Source organism: Scyliorhinus torazame, chromosome 21 (genome assembly GCF_047496885.1).
Source record: "Scyliorhinus torazame isolate Kashiwa2021f chromosome 21, sScyTor2.1, whole genome shotgun sequence".
NCBI lineage: Eukaryota > Metazoa > Chordata > Chondrichthyes > Carcharhiniformes > Scyliorhinidae > Scyliorhinus > Scyliorhinus torazame.
Window position 1 is genome coordinate 99536941 of NC_092727.1, and position 20216 is coordinate 99557156.

Below are 20216 nucleotides of genomic sequence, written 5' to 3' on the forward strand. Positions count from 1 at the left end.
GCTGCTTCGGTTAACACAGGCTGCTACTTGATGCAGTCTTAACTAAAGGATGCTCCAGACTCTGAAATGAGTTCAACGTGTTTATTGAACTATTAACACAGTTCTCAAATGAGTTCGACTCTCTGCTAATCTAACTGTAGTAACTCAGTCTAACTGTACCAGCTTGCTCTAAGCCACGTGCTGGGGCGTGATGCTGCTGATCAACCCTGTCTAACTTTCTGGATGCCTGTCTATGGAAAGAGGCAGGGTGTGAGTGCCTCATCCCTTTTATAGTGTTTATCTCATGCCCCCTTGTGGTGATGCCACCTCTGAGTGTCCTGACTGCCCATTGGTTGTGTCCTATTCTGAGTGTTCATTGGTTGCATGTTTGCATATCATGACATTAGCAACACAAAGAACAGCACAGAGGCGATTGTAAAGACCAAGTTACTGTAGACCAGCAGTCAAGGCTCAGGGAACTTCATGGACTCAGGGGTGTGTAGATATTAGATCAAGGAAGTGGGGTTGCTAACCAATTGGGGGATTGGTTTGCAGATGGTTTGATGGGTTGGGGGAAACACTCCTCTCCCTGCTGGAGCATAGGCAGTGCTGAATTCAGGGGTCCTCACTTCTCTTCAGCCGTTACGTTTCCTGAGGTCCCGGGAAACTTTATCGCCCAATTTAAAATGGCGGTAAAATCTGAAGCAAACAGACTCCTCAAAATATTTACAGATATCACCCATTTCCTGGGAGCAGGTTAGTTCCCTAATCTCTGGAAATGTTGGGTGTCCGTGGTGGGTAGAAACTCTCCTGCCAAACCCCCCCAATTATCCGGAGGTCATACACCTGCACGACTTGACATCATCAGCTGTAATCAGAGCATGTAAAGAAACCTTCGCTCGCCATGGCATTCCGCTTACCGTCATGTCGGACAATGAGCCCTGTTTTGCGAGCCAAGAATGGTCTTCTTTTGACGCTTCATACGGCTTCACACACGTGACATCCAGCCCTTTGCATTCCCAGTCGAATGGCAAGGCGGGAAAGGGCGTCCATATCGTGAAGCGGCTCCTCTGCAAGGCTGCTGATGCCGGATCTGACTTCTGTTTAGCCCTGCTGGCCTATCGCTTGACCCCACTGTCCACAGGCCTCTCACCAGCCCAGCTGTTGATGGGTCGCACCCTCAGGACCACTGTGCCGTCCATTCATGTTCCTAAACCTGACCATGCTCCAGTACTGCAAAGGCTGTGACAGCTGCGTGCTCAGCAGAAGGTGGCACATGACACTCGGGCAACTGATCTTCCTGCCCTGGTGCCTGGGACAACGTCCGCATACACCTAGCAGAGGGTGGCTGGTCGGCAACTGCCGAGGTTCTCCGCCGCGTGGCTCCCCGCTCGTTCCTGGTTCGCATGCCTGATGGCTCCATTCGCCGGCGTAATCGGCGGGCCCTTCGGCTGCTTCCGCGCTCGCTATATGATCATACACCGGTGTCACGCCCTCCTGTGGTCTCTGATGTCGACTTCGTGGAGCTTCCTGCCACTCTGCCTATTCCTCTATTGCCCGTGGCCAGGCCCATTCCTCAGCCGATGGATCCTGACCCACCCTTGAGGCGGTCAACCCAAATTCATCGCCCACTTACTAGACTGGACTTATGAGCCTGTTTGCACATTGGACTCACTGAATTGTTGTGCAATAATGTTAACGTGTTCTTTTTTTCTTTTTGTCGTTCCAGGAGTTCTCTTTCGATATTTGATGATTGCACTTGTTTTGTTTGTGGTACAACCTCGTTGCTCTGTTGCACCTGACACCTTCCTATGTATATAGTTTAGCCTCATGTACATGTTGTAAATATTGCACACACATACTCAGCCGCACTCAGTACACACCAATATTTATTACCGTGTAGGCACATATTCTTGTGAAAAGGGGGGATGTCATGATATCCATAACATATCATGGTGCAATCATACACACACTGATGGACAGGTAGATGGACCAATCAACACACACACAACATCACAGCCAATCACCAGTGAGAGCACATGCACTATAAAACAGGGAACACCACAGTTCCCGCTCATTCCACCAGGAGATAGCTCAGAGCACAGAGCTCACAGCGTGCCACTCAGACATACACCATGTGCTGAGTGCCTCTCTAAGATAGTGCTCGGGCTGGGTCCACAGGTTAACTGGTGAAGTACGAACCACAGCCAGAAGTTAACAGTTGTTATTGTACAGAATAATAAAACAGAGTTGTACCATCTACAACCGTGTTGGTTCGTTTGTGTATCGGAACACCCAACACGACAGTTAGGTTAAGAATCTATATAACACAGAGAAACTTAAGATATCTGCATACTACTTTGATGATGCAATCGCAAGATTTGAATCCCAGAGAAAGAGATTTTCATTGGAATGCCCCAAGTGATGGAGCCCCCTTCAGTGAGAATATACATGTTGCAGTCAGAAGTGGAGATGGCTATTTTTTTCTAATTAGTAACAGGCTGTGCAGTTCAGCATCTGCTAATGAGTCCATTTTTTCCCTCACTTATTTCTGTGAGCCTTGCCATGTCGGTGAAGAGTTTATAGTGCCTCAATGCAAAAGTTGTGATTTACGGCTTCAAACCCTTGTCTTGTGTGTGGTTGTTGTTCTGGCTATTGTGAAGTCCCCCCTGTGACATGAATGGCACATAACAATGGTACCCAGAGGCGTTATTGGAGAGCATTACTTGAAATATTTACACAATATAAATAAGCCATCAAACATGGTACATTATTCAGTGCAAGTGGCTCCGAATACATAGATGTACTATGTCATCAGGCTTTGGATATTCTTAACAGTATTTACAATTACTCAAAGACTTTCTGAGAATCTCAGATTGTTGTAAGCATTCTATGTCTTCTGTTGGCAATTGAGAAAATGTGTCTTCCGATCTGCTTCTTTGAAAAATATTTTTATAATAAATAGGTTATTGAGTAAAGTCGTATTTGTCAATTGAGTATTACTGCATTGTAATTTCCACAATTTTATAAGAAACTGAGTCAAATATCCAAATAAATGTTGGATGATGAAAGGTGCATGAAAACAACAACAACTGATGGAGGAAAGACATTTGCAAATTAAATACAAACTTAGTTTACGCAGGACGGGATTTTCTGCCCCTCTCCCTCCGTACTGTAGCTACCTGAGTTGGCCAAGTCCCGATTTAAAATGGCGAACGGCAAAGGCTGAAGGGAAATTCAGCCAACACAGGCAGAAACCAGCAGGTGCAGGTTTGCTGTGCATTTAACTCTGCAAAAGCCCAGACAGCATCGACACCAGCGACCATCAGCTTAATAATGTAGCAGCCATCTACATACTAATGAGCAATCCCCGGGAACAATAGCAACATTTGAGACACACAAAACTAACTCCCCGGCGCCAGCAGAAGCCAACACAAAAGAGGTTAACAAACACCTCAAGACCGCCTATCGATCAGGGAACCACTCCAGTATTGGAGAAATCGAACCATGCGATTGGAACGAAGTCCAATCACCTAGGACCAGGTACAGGGTCCGCCCCGAAAGGCAGGAAGCCCCTGGGGACTATAAAAGTTAAGCCCCAAGTTCAAATCGTACGCCTTGACCGGGTCACTCAGCAACGCGAAGCAACCCCTGAGAGTGAACGGTCCAAGCTGCCGCATCCCTGAAGTAAGTCTCAAGTCAACGCTCGCTACGAGATCGGCGCTCCTAGCTACCAGTCTATACCGGCTTTGAATCCCGCAGTTGCAGATTCCGAACGAAAGGCCATTTGTTCCCCTGACCCGGTGGGCCAGTCCGAAGTTAAGTATAGGCCTGTTAGTTGTAGAAGTAGCTTAGACATAGAATTTGTGCATGAGTAGCGATTACTGTGTATAATAAATGTGCTTTGATTTGAATCTTACTAATTGGTGTGTTGAGTTATTGATCATTACTTGGACTTGAACCTCGTGGCGGTATCATAAAGATACCTGGCGACTCGAGAGCAAAGGTTATAAAACAGAGCCAATTGAACCAACCAAAAGTTAGCAACACTACCATCGTGTGTTTTCCCGCAGTGGAGGCTGCTTACCATTGGCTGCTGAAGTCTGCGTGGTTTGGTATGGCTCGCCCGCCCCACCGGCAGGTATGAGTGTGTGTGTGTATATGATGCTGTGTGTGAAAATGTGTCTGGCTGCGCGAATGTCTATGATATACATGTGTGTGTGTGTGTAAGGTTCTGGTGCAGGGGTCGTATGTGTGATACATAGGAACATAAATTGACCATTTAGCTCCTCAACCCTGTTACATCATTTATTGTGATCATGGCTGATCTCTGACCTAATTCTAACTACATATGTAGAGCATGTATGTTTGAATCTGGTTGGCGTGTCCATGTAGTGCGTGCGAAGGAGTTGCATGTGTATAAGAATTGCATGTGTGGGTCTGTGATACATTTATCCAGATGTGAATTATATATGGTTGTTAATTGTTTGTGTGTATGTGCTGTATGCATTTTTTAAATTCACTGGCAGTCTCTGTTCCCATCTCTAATTGCCCCTGAGAAAGTGAAGGTGATCTGCCTTCTTGAACTACTTGTCGTAGGTACTTCCAGAGAGATGTCAGGGATGAAGTTTCAGAATTATGGCCCAGGGATGTGATACGTTTTCATCTGGAGCTAGAGTGTGACTTATAAGGGAACTTGGAGGTGGTGGCATTCCAAGCACTTGCTGGTCTTGCTTTTCTAGTTGATAGATGTGGTGGGTTTGGCAGGTGATGTTGAAGGAATCTTGACAAGTGCTGCAATGCATCTTGTGTATGGTACACACTGCAGACACTGGGCACAGGTAGTGGAAGGTGTAAATGATCAATCGACTGCTTTGTCCCAGATGGTAACGAGCTTCTCTTGGAGCTGCACTGACCCAGGCAAGTGGAGCGTATGCCATCACATTTCCTGACTTGTACAATATAGGTGGTGGACTAGCTTTCAGGAATTAGCAGGTGAGATACCTGCAGCAGAATACCCAGTTTCTGACCTGCTCCTAAAGCCACATTATTTATGTGGCTGGTCCAGTTAAGTTTCTGGTCAATACTAATCCCAAAATATTGAAGGTGGGAAATTCAGTGATGGTAATGCTTTTGAAGATCAAGGTGGTTCTACCCTTTCTTGTTGGACATGTGTAGCATGAACATTATTTGTCACTTACCAGATCAAGTGTGGATGCTGTCGAGGCCTTGCTTCACGTGGTTGAGAACGGTTTCATTATCTGAGAATTTGCAAATGGAATTGTAAACTGTGCAATCATCAACAAACATCTCTGTTCTGACATTAAGGTGAAGGGAAAGTCATTGATGAAAGTGTTGAAAGTTGTTAGGGCAGTGTAGAGTTTACCCTGATTCCCCATTGACTTCAGTTTTTCTAGTGCTCCTTGATGCCACACTCAGCCAAATGCTGACTTGATGCCAGTGGCTGTCACTCTCACCTCACCTCTGGAGTTCAGCACTTTTGACCATGTTTGACCAAGGTTGGAATGAAGTCTGGAGCCAAGAAGTCCTGATCGGGCTCAGGCTGAGCATTGACATCATGTTATAAGAGAGTAAGTGCCATTTGATAGCACTATCACTTTCTATTACTTTTCTGATGATTGAGAATACACTAATGTAGCAATAATTAACAGATTGGAATTGTCCTGTTTTTGTAGATAGGACATAACTGGGCAATTTTCCACTTTGTTAGCTAGTTGTCAGTGTTGTAGCTGTACTGGAACAGGCAGAGTTAGGCCTGGAGTACAGATCTTCAGTACTAAAGCTGAGATGTTATCAGGGCCCTTTGTCTTTGTAATATCCAGTGCAATCAGCTGTTTCTCGACATCACATGGAGTGAATCGAATTGCCTGAAGACTGGCAGCTGTGATGATGGGGACTGCAGAAAGAGGCGGAGATGAATCATTGACTTGGCACTTACAGCTGACGATGGTGGCAATTGCTTCATGCTTATCTTTTTCCCTTGTGTCGTAGTCTCCATTTTCGTTGAGGATGTAGACATGCATCAAGCCTCCTGTCGCCATTCACTGTTTAATCTTCTACCACAATTCGGAATATGTATGTATATTTGGCATGTTTTGAGATGTATAACAAAAAATATCTTAGTTAACAGCGGCAGGGTTTTCTTGGAGACAATGGACTCCATTAACTACTGGACAAAAGTCTACACAAATTCACTGCGTCTATTCTAAGACTATTTGTGATCAGGTTTCCTTTGTTGCTAAGTGTTTGCAATTGTTTCCTCTCTCTTACAGAAGACACCACATTTGAAGCTGGAATAAGGGTACAGCTGCACACTCAGTCTGAGCCACCATTTGTACACGAGCTGGGATTTGGAGTTGCACCAGGATTCCAAACGTTTGTTTCCACTCAAGAACAGCGGGTACTGCGCTTCCTCTGATATTCAGCTAAGCTCTTGCATTTAAACCTCTTGAGTGTTTCATCTTCAGTGGTACTTAAAACGCAGAAAACTCTTCTTTAAAGATATGGAGCTTTTCTTTGTTTATTTATTCCACTCTCCTATTCTAGATGTCCCCAGCATCCATGATTGGAGACATGTCCAGAGTTACTCTCTCAGCTTAGTTCCTATTCAATGTGGAAGTACCTGATATCTGCTTGGTGTGTTTAACAACGTAACCAAGGCCAGTAGACCAATCAGTCACTTTAACTGTATTCTAGTGCCCAAAGGCATTGTGCAGGGAGACACAAAGTAAAATTGTCATTATATATGCGGAGAATCTTTGAAATATATGCAGAAAACAGAATACAATTAGTTTGTACCAAGAAAATGATCCTCAGTGAATCTGGAGAATGCTACTAATTTTATAAACTCCCCCAAATGTTTGCTCATTTGGTCTTGATGTTTTCCTTTATTTACGTAATTGCAAACAAGGTTGGCTACTAGATTGACTACGGCCAACCAAAGCAGCGGTTTGAAGGAAATTATAAATCTAGTTCTTTCTTTATTCGTTCATGATACCTGGGCACTGCTAGCAAGGCCAGCGTTTGCTACCCCATTCTTATTTTCTCTTAAACTGAGTGGCTTGTCAGGCCATTGCAGGGTGCCCGCAATCTTACCAGACCGGGTAAGGATGGTAGACCTTAGTGAATCAGATAGACTTTTACAACAATCAGCGTTAGTCATCATGGCCACCATTAATGACATTAACTTTTAATACCATTTTTTAAAAAATTGAATTTAAATTCCACGAACTGCCGTGGTGGGATTTGAACCCTTGCCCCACAGTATTAGACTGGGCCTTTGGTTTACTATTCTGGTGACATTACCGCAACGCTACCATCTCCTTCCCACGATTACATCATCAGTATGTAAAGAGAGGAACCATAATTTAGTGCCACCATCTTTTAAAGTAATGGATTAATAATTGTACTGTTAATTGAACTTGCCTGATTCTTTAAAGAACAAATCCATTTGCCTGTATTGGGGATTAATTGCAAAGTCCTTTATGACAGAGGAGAGCTCAGGAAGTCTATTAACACGCTGTTTTCCAGTGCAAACAGTCCTTAGTATCAGCTTACCAGAGTCCAAAGTCAGCGCAAAGCAACATGATCTTCGGAAAAGGATATGGAAGGCTTCACTTCCGACCAGACCTATTATTCCTCATATTTAAAAGGACATGTTAAATTGTTGCAAATAAGGTACATTTTTTGAGCAGGTTGTATTTCTGTTAATCATCTGCATTCCAGTGTAAGGTATCAGAAGTCCATTGAAAGTGTAGAGTCATAGATGTTTACAGCTTGGAAACAGGCCCTTCGGCCCAGCTTGTCCATGCCCCCAGTTTCTATCACAAAGCTAGTCCCATTTGCCTGCATTTGGCCCATATCCCTTTTAACCCACCCTGCCCATGTAACTGTCTAACAGCTTTTAAAGGACACAATTGTACCCGCCTCTACCACTGCCTCTGGCAGCTTGTTCCAGGTGCTCACCACCCTCTATGTAAAGAAATGTCCCCTCTGCTCTCTTTTGTATCTTTCTCCTCTGACCTTAAACCTGTGCCCTCTAGCTCTAGACACCTCTACCTTTGGGAAAAGATGTCGACTATCTATCTTATCGAAGTAACTTTGTGAGGCATAAGAAAATGTAATATCTTCAAAACATGAAACTGGAAATTAATAGCATTTTTGTCAAACCTTAAACAGCAGAAATATGTATTTTCTGGCTTCTCAGGACAGATAAAGTTACAGATTTAATAGAGGTGTTCAAACTGTAATGAATGTAAGAAATTGTCATTCTTTATAGTTTGTATTTTTGCAGTAATGTTAAAATCTAGAGTAGACTGCATGCAGACAGTATGTCTGCTAGAGTTCTAATTAAAAGTTGATTTTTGCAGGGGAAGCGTTTTGCTGGTAGATAATAAAACTCGTTTTATTTATTTGCAGATAGACAGCAAGTGTACTGTTATAAAAGTTTGAGTCTGTCTAAACAAATGAAGACACATCCTGTAACAAGAAACAAAAGAATGCTGTGTGTTCTGAGTGTAGCTGGTGTAGCTACTGGGAGGGACCAGGTCTGTTTGAACAAAGGAGTTGCTTCCCGAAATCTGAGCTGAGTAGAAGGTTTTCAGCTTGGTCCTCAAAAAAATATTTCTCTCTCCAAGGACTCTGCACCAAGATAAGCGAGTAAAACCTGACTGTTGTATTTAAAATATATGGTTTGCTTAATTGGAATTCAGATGCAGTGGCGGTATTCTCCGATCCCCCGTGGGGTCGGAGAATCGCCGGGGGCTGGCGTGAATCCCGCCCCCGCTGGCCGCCGAATTCTCCGGCACCGGATATTCAGCGGGGGCGGGAATCGCGCCGCGCCGTTCGGCGGGCCCCCCCACTTCGGTTCTCCGGCCCGCGATGGGCCGAAGTCCCGCTGCTGTCATGCCAGTCCCGTCAGCGTGAATCAAACCACCTATCTTACCGGCGGGACTGGCGGCGGGGGCGGGGCTCCGGGGTCCTGGGGGGGGGGGACACGGGGCGGTCTGGCATAGGGGGGTGCGTCACGGTGACCTGGCCCACGATCGGTGCCCACCGATCCGCGGGCGGGCCTGTGCCGTGGGGGTACTCTTTTCCCTCCGCCTCGGCCATAGCCTACACCATGGCCGACGCGGAAGAGACCCCCCTCTGCCGCTGACGCTCCCGCGCATGCATGGACTGCAAAATCCTTTCGGCCCCAGCTGGCGTGGCGTCAAAGGCCTTCCACACCAGCCGGTGGAGCGGAAACCACTCCGGCGCGGGCCTAGCCCCTCACGGTGAGGGCTTGGCCCCTAAAGATGCGGAGAAATCCGCACCTTTGGGGCGGCCCGACGCCTGAGTGGTTCCCGCCACTCCATCCCGCCGGGACCCCCCCACCGCGCTAGGTAGGGGAGAATCCCGGCCCAGGTCTCAGGAAGCAAGTTGAGATGTTGTACCTGTTAACTGTAAAATTATTTCTTTGTTGTCTAATTCTGTGTTCAAATTAAAGGCTAATTTAATATAAAAGCTGTCATTCACCCCTGTGGTGCAGTAACACTTCCTCCTAGTTTTACCAAATGCAAATAGTTGGGTTATAATCCGGGAACCAAAATTGTGGTTCTGGTCCGGGCCCATAACAAAACTGTGAAGCGTTTTGAAAGTGTAGACAGGGAGAAACTGTTTCTGCAGCTGGCAGGAGGATTGCTAAGCAGAGGACGCAAATCTAATGTAATTAGCAAGTTTTTTTTCACACACACAGTTTTTGTGATCCGAAATGCACTGCCAGAAAAGGTGATGGAAGCAAATTCAATCATAGCTTTCAAAAGGAAATTGGATATGCAGTGTAGTTGAAAGGGAAATATTGAAACATTTGCAGTGTTGTGGGGCAAGGGCAGGGGAATGGAACTAATTGGATAGCTCTTTGGATTAGATAATTGGATGCACCTGGCACAGGCATAATGAACCAAAAGGTCTTCTTCTGTTCTATGTGATTCCATGAAAATATTATCTACTTCAGACAGCCCCATTAATAATCTTTGACTTATCTCAGTGGAAAACAATAAACACCCACTGGAAATGGTCATGACCTGACAGAAATAGCTACTCAACCTTATCCCAAATCAAGTGAAAGTTCACCAAGGCCAGACAAAATGAATGCTGTCACATTTTTGACAATAAAAGAAAATGTCTACTGCTGTAGAAATAATGGAAGTTGTTACAGTCTGCGTAGAGATCGCAAATTTTTAGAAAAATATTCAAATTTCCAGTGGCTGAGTGGAAGGATCGCACAACATTTCAAATTTTCAGACTTGCTTTGTAATACTCAAGCTAAAAGCAACCATTGTCTAAATGCTATTCAGTGGGCACCTTATGCTCTAAACATCGGAACAAATTCCCAATTTATCTTGTAAAAATAGAGAAAATTGCCCTCCGTGGTTATAATTTACTCTGTCCCTTAAATGGACACTTCACTCTCTCGGACCTTCCAAGGTAGGCTACTGCAGAAAATATGGAGGCATGGGATTCAGCGTGATTTAGCAATTTTAGATCAGAACTTGGCTAGCTGGAAGAAGACAAAGGGTGGTGGTTGATGGGAAATGTTCAGACTGGAGTCCAGTTACTAGTGGTGTACCACAAGGATCTGTTTTGGGGCCACTGCTGTTTGTCATTTTTATAAATGACCTGGAGGAGGGCGTAGAAGGATGGGAGAGTAAATTTGCAGATGACACTAAAGTCGGTAGAGTTGTGGACAGTGCGGAAGGATGTTACGAGTTACAGAGGTACATAGATAAGCTGCAGCGCTGGGCTGAGAGGTGGCAAATGGAGTTTAATGCAGAAAAGTGTGAGGTGATTCATTTTGGAAGGAATAACAGGAAGACAGAGTACTGGGCTAATGGTAAGATTCTTGGCAGTGTGGATGAGCAGAGATCTCGGTGTCCATGTACATAGATCCCTGAAAGTTGCCACCCAGGTTGAGAGGGTTGTTAAGAAGGCATATGGTGTGTTAGCTTTTATTGGTAGAGGGATTGAGTTTTGGAGCCATGAGGTCATGTTGCAGCTGTACAAAATTCTGGTGCGGCCGCATTTGGAGTATTGCGTGCAATTCTGGTCGCCGCATGATAGGAAGGATGTGGAAGCATTGGGAAGGGTGCAGAGGAGATTTACCAGAATGTTGCCTGGTATGGAGGGAAGATCTTCTGAGGAAAGGCTGAGGGACTTGAGGCTGTTTTCGTTAGAGAGAAGAAGGTTAAGAGGTGACTTAATTGAGGCATACAAGATGATCAGAGGATTGGATAGGGTGGACAGTGAGAGCCTTTTTCCTCGGATGGTGATGTCTAGCACGAGGGGATATAGCTTTAAATTGAGTGGAGATAGATATAGGACAGATATCAGAGGTAGGTTCTTTACTCAGAGAGTAGTAAGGGTGTGGAATGCCCTGCCTGCAACAGTAGTGGACTCGCCAACACTAAGGGCATTCAAATGGTCATTGGATAGACATATGGCTGATAAGGGAATATTGTAGATGGGCTTTAGAGTGGTTTCACAGGTCGGCGCAACATCGAGGGCCGAAGGGCCTGTACTGCGCTGTAATGTTCTATGTTCTAAGGCTGTTCTTAGATCCCAATGGCATGTTTCATCCTTTTCCAATTGTGTAGCTGCTAATCCCTGAACTGACTTTTATGGTGAGGGATTCCTCTTACTAGTCAATACTAAGCAAGTCTTCCAGTCTTGTTTCAGCCTTTGTAAATTTTGTCTATTCAATCCAAGCATGAGCTTCCACCTGCATTCTGCATGGCGAACATTGGAGAATTACTACATCTGCCTCTGTTCTCTATTTCTCTCCCCCATTTTCTTGTAGACTAACTTTGGGCGCGATCAAACGGCCTTGTCATGCCCGACTTGGGAAATGACAAGACGATAAATCTCGGAAGAGGCCTCGTTATGCCTTGTGAATTCTAACGAGATCTCACGAAGCATCGCGCTCTGAATCCCGCCCTCAGTGGGTGGAATGCAGATTTGAATATTTAGTGTGCCGTTCAGCTCACTTAAATATGTTCGCACCAGATTTGCCCAAAAGGTTGGTCCTAATGGCCTCTCCTCGGAGATCCCAAAGTGTTGCCATTTAGCACTGGCTTCCACAAACATGGATCAGGCGTACCAGCACTTGGGGGGCTACCACGAGATCGGGGACCCCCAGGTGGTCGGGCTCTGGGCAGGGTGGTACCCTGACACTCCTGATGCCACCCGGACACCGTGGCACTGCCATCCTGTCACCTTAACGGTGCTACCAAGGCACCCTGGCAGTGCTGCCACCCATCTGGCACCCTGGCCAGGCTGGCAAGGGCACTGTGTGCTGGGCAAGCAGTGCCAAGATGCACAGGTAGCATCTTTCCCATGCCAGGGATCGGGCCCGGGAGTGCCTTCCCTCTTGAGTTGTGGTGTGGAGGGGGAACCGAGAACTCCCAAATTGGTAAGTTGGGCGTTTCGGAGGGGAGGGGGGGGTCTGGAGGCCACGGTGGGGGGATCCAGAGATCAGTGTGCCTTTTAAAAGTGGCACCCCAATCTCTTCCTGCACTGGCGAACTTAGCTTGTTGGCGCAGGAAATGAGCCTACATGTGGCCTCGGCAGGGCGTTACTCACCGAGGTCCCAAAAGGAAGCAGAGTCCCGTTTAATAGCGTGGTCGTTCTCTGCCATGCAAGTGCCGTGGATCCCGGTTCATTTCTAGCCTTGGGTGACTGACTGTGTGAAGTTTGCACTTTCTCCTGGTGTTTGCGTGGGTTTCCTCCAGGAGCTCTGGTTTCCTCCCACAGTCCAAAGATGTTCAGGTTAGGTGGATTGCCTTGTTAAATTGCTCTTTAGTGTTCAATGATGTGTACATTAGGTTAAGAGGTTGTTGGGATAGGGCAGGGGAGTGGGCTTGGGTGACGTGTTCTTACAGAGGGTCGGCACAGACTCGATGGGCCAAATGGCCTCCTCCTGCACTGGTATGATCCTATAAAAGCACCAAAAACAGGGCTCTGTTTCATTTCCATTAAATCACGTACTTGTCTTAGAACATAGAACATACAGTGCAGAAGGAGGCCATTCGGCCCATCGTGTCTGCACCGACCCACTTTAAGCCCTCACGTCCACCCTATCCCTATAACCCAATAACCCCTCCTAACCTTTTTGGACACTAAGGGCAATTTAGCATGGCCAATCCACCTAACCTTCACATCTTTGGACAGTGCTATCCAGTTGTGCTACCGTGCTGCCCTAAATAAGCTGTCTTATTTAGGAAAATTTGCAACGCGATCCACAATGTATTTCTTTGAACTCTTTCCCTTGCAAAGCCCATCTCCATGGTAGTGTGAATGACATGGACCTTTCACCCTGATAGACATACTAATTAGCTATCCTATAATTCCCCTCACCTCTAACTTCATTCTATCTTGGAATTAAATGGGCAGTTTAAAGTCTAACTTTTTACAAAATCTCTCATCCCTGGGAGTTGGAGGCTAACAATCACCATCAGCGCAGGTGCCCTGATTGTTTACAGATATGAATCCTTTGCATCTTTTTCCCAGTAAAACAACCTGGTCCGCCTCTAACATTCAAGCTACCTGAGCTTGTTTGGGCAGAATTCAGAACAGGTCACATGATCCTCTTCATTTTTCCATTTTATCCTCAGATAAAGAGATGGTCCCAAACCAAAACAATCTTACAAACGTCGAGCGGAAGCGACCAGAAATTCCCGTTCAAAGTCAACGGGCTTTTAGCTGCTCTCCAAATCTTCCAGCGCAGCCCGTGCCAATTCACCCCATAGATGCAATTGGAAAATCCCTGCCTTCATATTTGTAACAAAGTACTATTGATTTCTCATTCTGTAATTTTCTCAAGGAACTTCTGTTTTTTCTGTCCCTCCTTTTTAAGTCAAATTTCTTTCTTGCAGAATATAACTTTTGGTCAAATCTTCATTCTTAGACTATTTAGGAATCAGTTTGACGATATGTTTGTACACGTTTGAGTTAAAACATTATGGGTTCAAACATCTACCTCGGGCTTGAGCACAGAGCTCAGAATCCAGGCTGACACTTAAGTTCAGTGCTTTGTATGAAATGAAGGTTCACAAAATATTTATTTTCGTTTTTATATATATCAGTGCTTCACTTTCCTGCCTTAAAACAATAAAGGGCCAAATGAAAATCGAAGTGTTTACTTATCTGACAGACATATTGATAATAAAGTTGCCTTTACAATGGGAATTCTGGAGGACAATATCTGCGAGGCCAGTCTGACACCTGGGAGCCGATGTTTAATATGCTCCAATACAAATATATTCATTTGGAAAAGTGTCAGTTTACTTTTCACTGATTGAGCAATTTAAAAACCTTAACTGTACATTCAGACCATGGGGACTCCAAAGGTGAATGAATAAAGAAGTGTTCAAACTGAAAAATTAATAAACATTTACATGGATGTACAGAAAATAGAAATTAAGGTAATTTAATCTGGTCTAAGTGCACTGAGTCTTTGGACGACAAATTATACCTTTCAATGTCAGCTAAACTTATGCTTAAGAAAGCCCATTTCCGTTCTAATAAATAAGTATCTTGAGATGTATTATGTGTGCATTAGTGTACAATTCACCGGCGTATAAATATAAACATAGAGGGAGTGAGCAATATCTGAAAGAATAATTGACAGAGGTCGATGCTGGAGGATGAGTAAGCGCAGATTTAGATAAAAGCCAGGAAGAGAAAAGTCTTTTCTTGTTTGGTCCTCACAGCCAGAGGGATATTAATAGTGTCGCAGATATTTCCATTACAGGTGGATGATGTTACTTTAGCCTCACTCCCTCTTATTTTTCTGCTGCAGTTGTTTGGGCAGTAAACTACAAATGGAAAATCGAAGAAGCCATGCCACAGAATGGTAAGACGAGTACACAGCTAGGTTGTGAAGGAAATGCATGAATAAATAAGTAGAATTCATGGGTGCGGTTCTCCCAAAACATTACAGAGGGCTGGATTCTCCGCCGCGTCGGGAATCCTCTAACGGCGGCAGAGTAGCGGAGAATCCAGCATCGGGCAGAAAATAGGCGCCAATCCTGTTCCGATGTTCTGGTCCCCTGCTGCCATTGGGTTTGCATCCCGTGGCAACGGGAGGATGTAAATGGATCATTAAGTCCCAATTGCATCTTATTAACGGACCCGGTACCATATTCTCTGGCCCTCTGCACCGGCAATCACGCGGGCAAGAATTGGTGCATGATTTGACAAGTGTGGCCCTGACGTGGTAGACCTCTTGGTGGGCCAAGGGGTTTATTCTTTAAGGCAGTTGACCCCAAAGTCCATTGTGAGCCACCCTCCACCCCACAATGCACAACTTTCCCACCCCATTACCACCAGATCTTCCTGACTGCCCCCCCCCACCAGATATCCCCAATTAAAGAGACCCCCACCAGAGATCCCCTAATTAGAGTGGCCCCCATCATCTCCCTTTGTGCTTGAATGGCTTTGAAGTAGTCAGCTGTGAAATTAACAGTAAGCACTTCAGTCTCTTTGATGTGGTCCAAGAGCTGTCAATCATAGCTTGATGTTTATAAACAGTGCGGTTAGTTTCACAGCTGACCACTTCAAAGCTACTCAAACATGAAGGGAGATGAATGAAACAATGCGGAGAGCTGCATGTGTATGGAAGCTGTCAATCGCAACCGTGTAAAAGCAATGTCACAGAGAAATGATTGAATGGCTTGCAGATCAATGATCTGAGGGGTTTAAACCCTGCTGACTAGTTTTCTCTTTACAGGAATTAACATGTGCTGTTTCCTATGCCTGAGCCAGCAGGTGTGCTGCACAGGTGACTTTTAAACCAGGGTACCGGGAAGGGGGGGGGGGGGGGGGGAGCGGTGGTTGAGCAGTGGCTGACCTGGGAGCCCTAGCCCATGTCCCATCCAATGGTTTCCCATTCCACCAAGACCGCCACCCAGTCCAGCTGAGCCTGGCCAATCCCTCACATCCTTCTGACAGAACACCAAATAGGGTGAAAGCTTTGTGAACAGATGTTTACTGTGAAGAGGTGAGCATGTATCTACAGGTTTGTGCCCTAGCCCCCAATGCTATCGTGTGTGCTGCACGATGCCAAATTAACTGGTGTTTAACTTTCTGGCCTTCTAGGCCCTAATACTACGTCTATGCGGATCCCCAGGTGGTACATCAGGAGTGGAGGCGGCCTGTTGTGATTCCCGCCCTGTGACCTGGGTCCCCTTTGATGGCCATCGTCTGGAACGGTTGGGCCTGGACGGCCCTAGCAGTCTCTCGGATGTGCCAGGTGTATGGTGCCACCCTGTTCTGCCTGCTGTCAATCGGAGGTGCGGGGGACAGGAGGGGAGGAGTCTGCAATGTCCAGATGGCCCTGGTACATAGCTGCCTGTGATAGGGCAGCCCTGTCCTGTGCCTCAGCCACCGCCTACACAGAGTGCCCCAGGCCTTGGACATCTTGACTCATGGCTGATACCTTCACCCACAAATGCCTCCACTGCGAACTCCACCAATGTAGTGTTGGCCTGGCTGGCACTCACGGATGGCACCACCTCCTGCCCATGCAGACAGTTGGACTCCTCCAACTGTACTTGCGGATGACGGATGGTTGCTGACAACCCCTCATGTAGTCACCGGTTCAGCGACAGCATCTCCAGCATCGATGGGACTGCCCTTTCCAGAAGCCTGAAACTCCCCTGGAGGGCAGCCAGTCCCTGGGATCGGGCCGCCCTCCGACCGTTTGTCCCCTCAGGTTCCTACCTCCACCTGATGTACCGCTGCACATGTGTGGTGTACATCAGAGAGTGCCCCAGCAGCCTCTTCATTAACATGCCCAACCGAGGTGAGTGTTACTGGGATGGTGTTGGAGACTGCTGTCACGGGAACTCAATGCTGCCCCCAAACTGGTGCTCTGGGGTGCCACAGGCTAGCCTTTGGAAGCTCGCGCTGCTGTCCATTGCCGACAACTCACTGGATGTGTCCTGGGGTTGTGGCCGGGGGCGGAGGACACCAAAAGGGCCCGACCTATGGCCAGAGGATCCTACAAGATACAAGACATGACTCATGGTTGGATCGTGAGTTGGGGTGTGTGGCGAATGTATTACAGCAACCATTCACCACTGTATTACATTACATTACATTGTACTATGTTGATGCCCTTGTGGGCTCCACCGATGGACCATTGTATTACATTACATTGTATCATGTTGGTGCCCTTGTGGGCTCCGCCCCTGGCTCCGGCCCCTCGGGGGAGGTATAGAGATCTGCTGCCCTGCAGGAGGCTCTCAGTGCAGAGCAATCGCAGACAGGCACAGATCTAGCTGATTAAAACCACTGTTCACTTCAACTCTCCGTCTCGTGTGAATTGATGGTCGCATCAACTTAATCAGCTACAACATCGCGATGGAAGCAGGCCTCAAACCTGATCGACTGGAACTCGACCCACAGGCCGCTGAAGCCAAAGGGATTTTTTCGCACTGGCTCTGCTGTTTTGAGGCCTACCTCGCTGCCTCCTCCTCGCCCTCCGTCACCGACGAACAGAAACTGAGCCTCCTCCACGCCCGGGTGAGCCACAGAATCTCCGTGCAGATCGAGGAAGTGACCACCTATGCAGATGCGGTCGCGATCCTGAAAAGGCAATACATGAGGCCGGTGAACGAAGTGTTCGCGAGGCATCTCCTCACCACTCGCCGCCAACGTCCCGGGGAATCGCTGGAGGAATGCCTACGCAACCTGAAAGTACTCTCGCGAAGCTGCAACTACAAGGCTGTCACGGCCTCACAACAAACGGAACTCGCCATGCGGGACGCCTCTATGGCTGGGGTCCGGTCCAACTACGTCAGCCAGCGCCTGTTCAAAAAGGGCGCACACGACCTAGAAGAGAAGGTAAAACTATCCACCTCGCTAGAAGTAGCTTTTCAGAGCCTCAACGCTTTCCCCTCCGACCACGCGACCCCCTCGTGGACACCCGACCAGAGGGTGCCCCAGGCCTGTGCCGCGCGGCTGCCCGCCCAACCCGGGGGGCTGCCCTGCTATTTCTGCGGCCAGCATCAGCACCCCAGGCAGCGCTGCCCGGCACGGAACGCGACCTGTAGCGACTGCAGCAAGAAAGGACACTTTGCCAAAGTTTGCCTGGCCAGATCCAAAACCTCGAAATCACAGGCCCGATTTTCAGACTCACAGGCCCGCAGCATGGCTGCGTGCCTGCCGGCACCGCCCCCTCCGGACGTGTCATCTGTCTCGTGCTGTCCGTGGGGGCAGCCACCTTTGACTCTACCCAACATATGCGACTCATGGGGGCTGCCATCTTGGCCGCCATCTTCATTGCCGCCCGACACGTGCGACTGACGGGGGCCGTCATCTTGGCCGCCATCTTCATCGCCACCCGACACGTGCGACCAATGGGGGCAACCATCTTGGGACCACCCCACCACCTCCGACCACACCGGCTACCCGCAACTCGGCGCGGTCATCCTCGACTAGTCACGCCCCAAGCACCTCAGGAACTCGATGAACTTGACTCCGGGAGCACGGAAAGCTTGGTACATCTAGACACGTTAAGGCGCTGTTCTCTCCAAATTTCCCCCGCCTTCCAAACAATCTCCCTCGCTTCCGGATCTCATTCAGTGCAGATCCGGGGGCACTGTGTCGCAAACCTCACGAGTACGCCAATTTTAAACTATATGTCCTCCCCGATGTCTGCACTCCTCACCTGTTGGGACTGGACTTCCAGTGCAACCTCAGGAGCCTGACACTGAAGTTCGGCGGGCCCCTACCCCCTCTCACCGTATGTAGCCTCGCGACCCTAAAGGTCGGCCCTCCCTACTCTTCGTGAACCTCACCGCCGACTGTAAACCCGTCACCACCAGGAGCAGGCTACAGTATCCAGGACAGGACTTTTATCAAGTCCGAGATCCAGCGGCTCTTGAGGGAGGGGATCATCGAGGCCAGTAATAGCCCCTGGAGAGCCCAGGTGGTGGTCGTCAGGACTGGGGAGAAGAACCAGATGGTTGTAGACTACCATAAACTGGTACACGCAGCTCGTTGCGTATCCCCTTCCCCGGATAGCGGACATGGTGAATCAGATTGCACACTATCAGGTGTTCTCCACGGTGGATCTGAAGTCCGCATACCACCAGCTCCCAATCCGCCCGGAGGATCGCCACTACACGGCCTTTGAGGCAGGCGGCCGCCTCTTCCACTTCCTCCGGGTCCCCTTCGGCGTCACCAATGGGGTCTCGGTCTTCCAAAGAACGATGGACCGAATGGTGGACCAGTACAGGCTGCGGGCCACATTTCCGTACTTGGACAATGTCACCATCTGCGGCCACGACCAGCAGGACCACGACGTCAACCTTCAGAAGTTTCTCCAGGCCGCCCAAGCCCTCAACCTTACTTAAAACAAGGAGAAATGCGTTTTCCGCACAACCCGACTGGCCATCCTCGGCTGTGTCGTGGAAAACGGAGTCCTAGGGCCCGACCCCGACCGCATGCAACTCCCCCGTCCCCACTGCCCAAGGCCCTGAAAAGATGCCTCGGGTTCTTTTCGTATTATGCCCAGTGGGTCCCCAACTATGCGGACAAAGCGCACCCACTGATCAAAGCCACCATCTTCCCACTGATGGCTGAGGCCCGCTAGGCCTTCAGCCACATCAAGGCAGATATTTTCAAAGCCACAATGCACGCGGTGGACGAGTCCATCCCCTTCCAGGTGGAGAGCAACGCATCAGAGGTCGCCATCGCCGCGACCCTTAATCAGGCAGGCAGGCCCGTAGCCATTTTCTCCCGTACTCTCAACACCTCTGAGATTCGACACTCCTCAGTCGAAAAAGAAGCTCAAACCATTGTGGAAGCTGTGCAGCATTGGAGGCAATACCTCGCTGATAGGAGGTTCACCCTCGTCACCGACCAACGGTCGGTAGCCTTCATGTTCGACAATATACAGCGGGGCAAGATCAAGAATGATAAAATCTTGAGGTGGAGGATCGAACTCTCTACCTATATTTACGATATTGTGTATCGTCCTGGGAAGCTCAATGGGCCCCTAGATGCCCTGTCCCGTGGCACATGTGCCAGCGCGCAAGATGACCGACTCCGGGTCATCCACAACTACCTCATTCACCCAGGGGGTCACCCGGCTTCTGCACTTCATCAAGGCCCGCAACCTGCCCTACTCCACCGAGGAGGTCAGGGCCATGACCAGGGACTGCCAAACCTGC

General features: G+C 48.0%; 1 protein-coding gene across 1 annotated transcript in view; it reads left to right on the forward strand.

The window, feature by feature from the left end:
* The window catches only part of LOC140398438 (acid-sensing ion channel 2-like), a 661780-nt gene that overhangs the window by 499552 nt on the left and 142012 nt on the right, over nucleotides 1-20216 (forward strand). The window contains exon 3 of the mRNA XM_072487125.1: nucleotides 6273-6400. Within this exon, the coding sequence (XP_072343226.1) occupies nucleotides 6273-6400 (128 nt within the window). The remainder of the gene's footprint in view (nucleotides 1-6272; nucleotides 6401-20216) is intronic.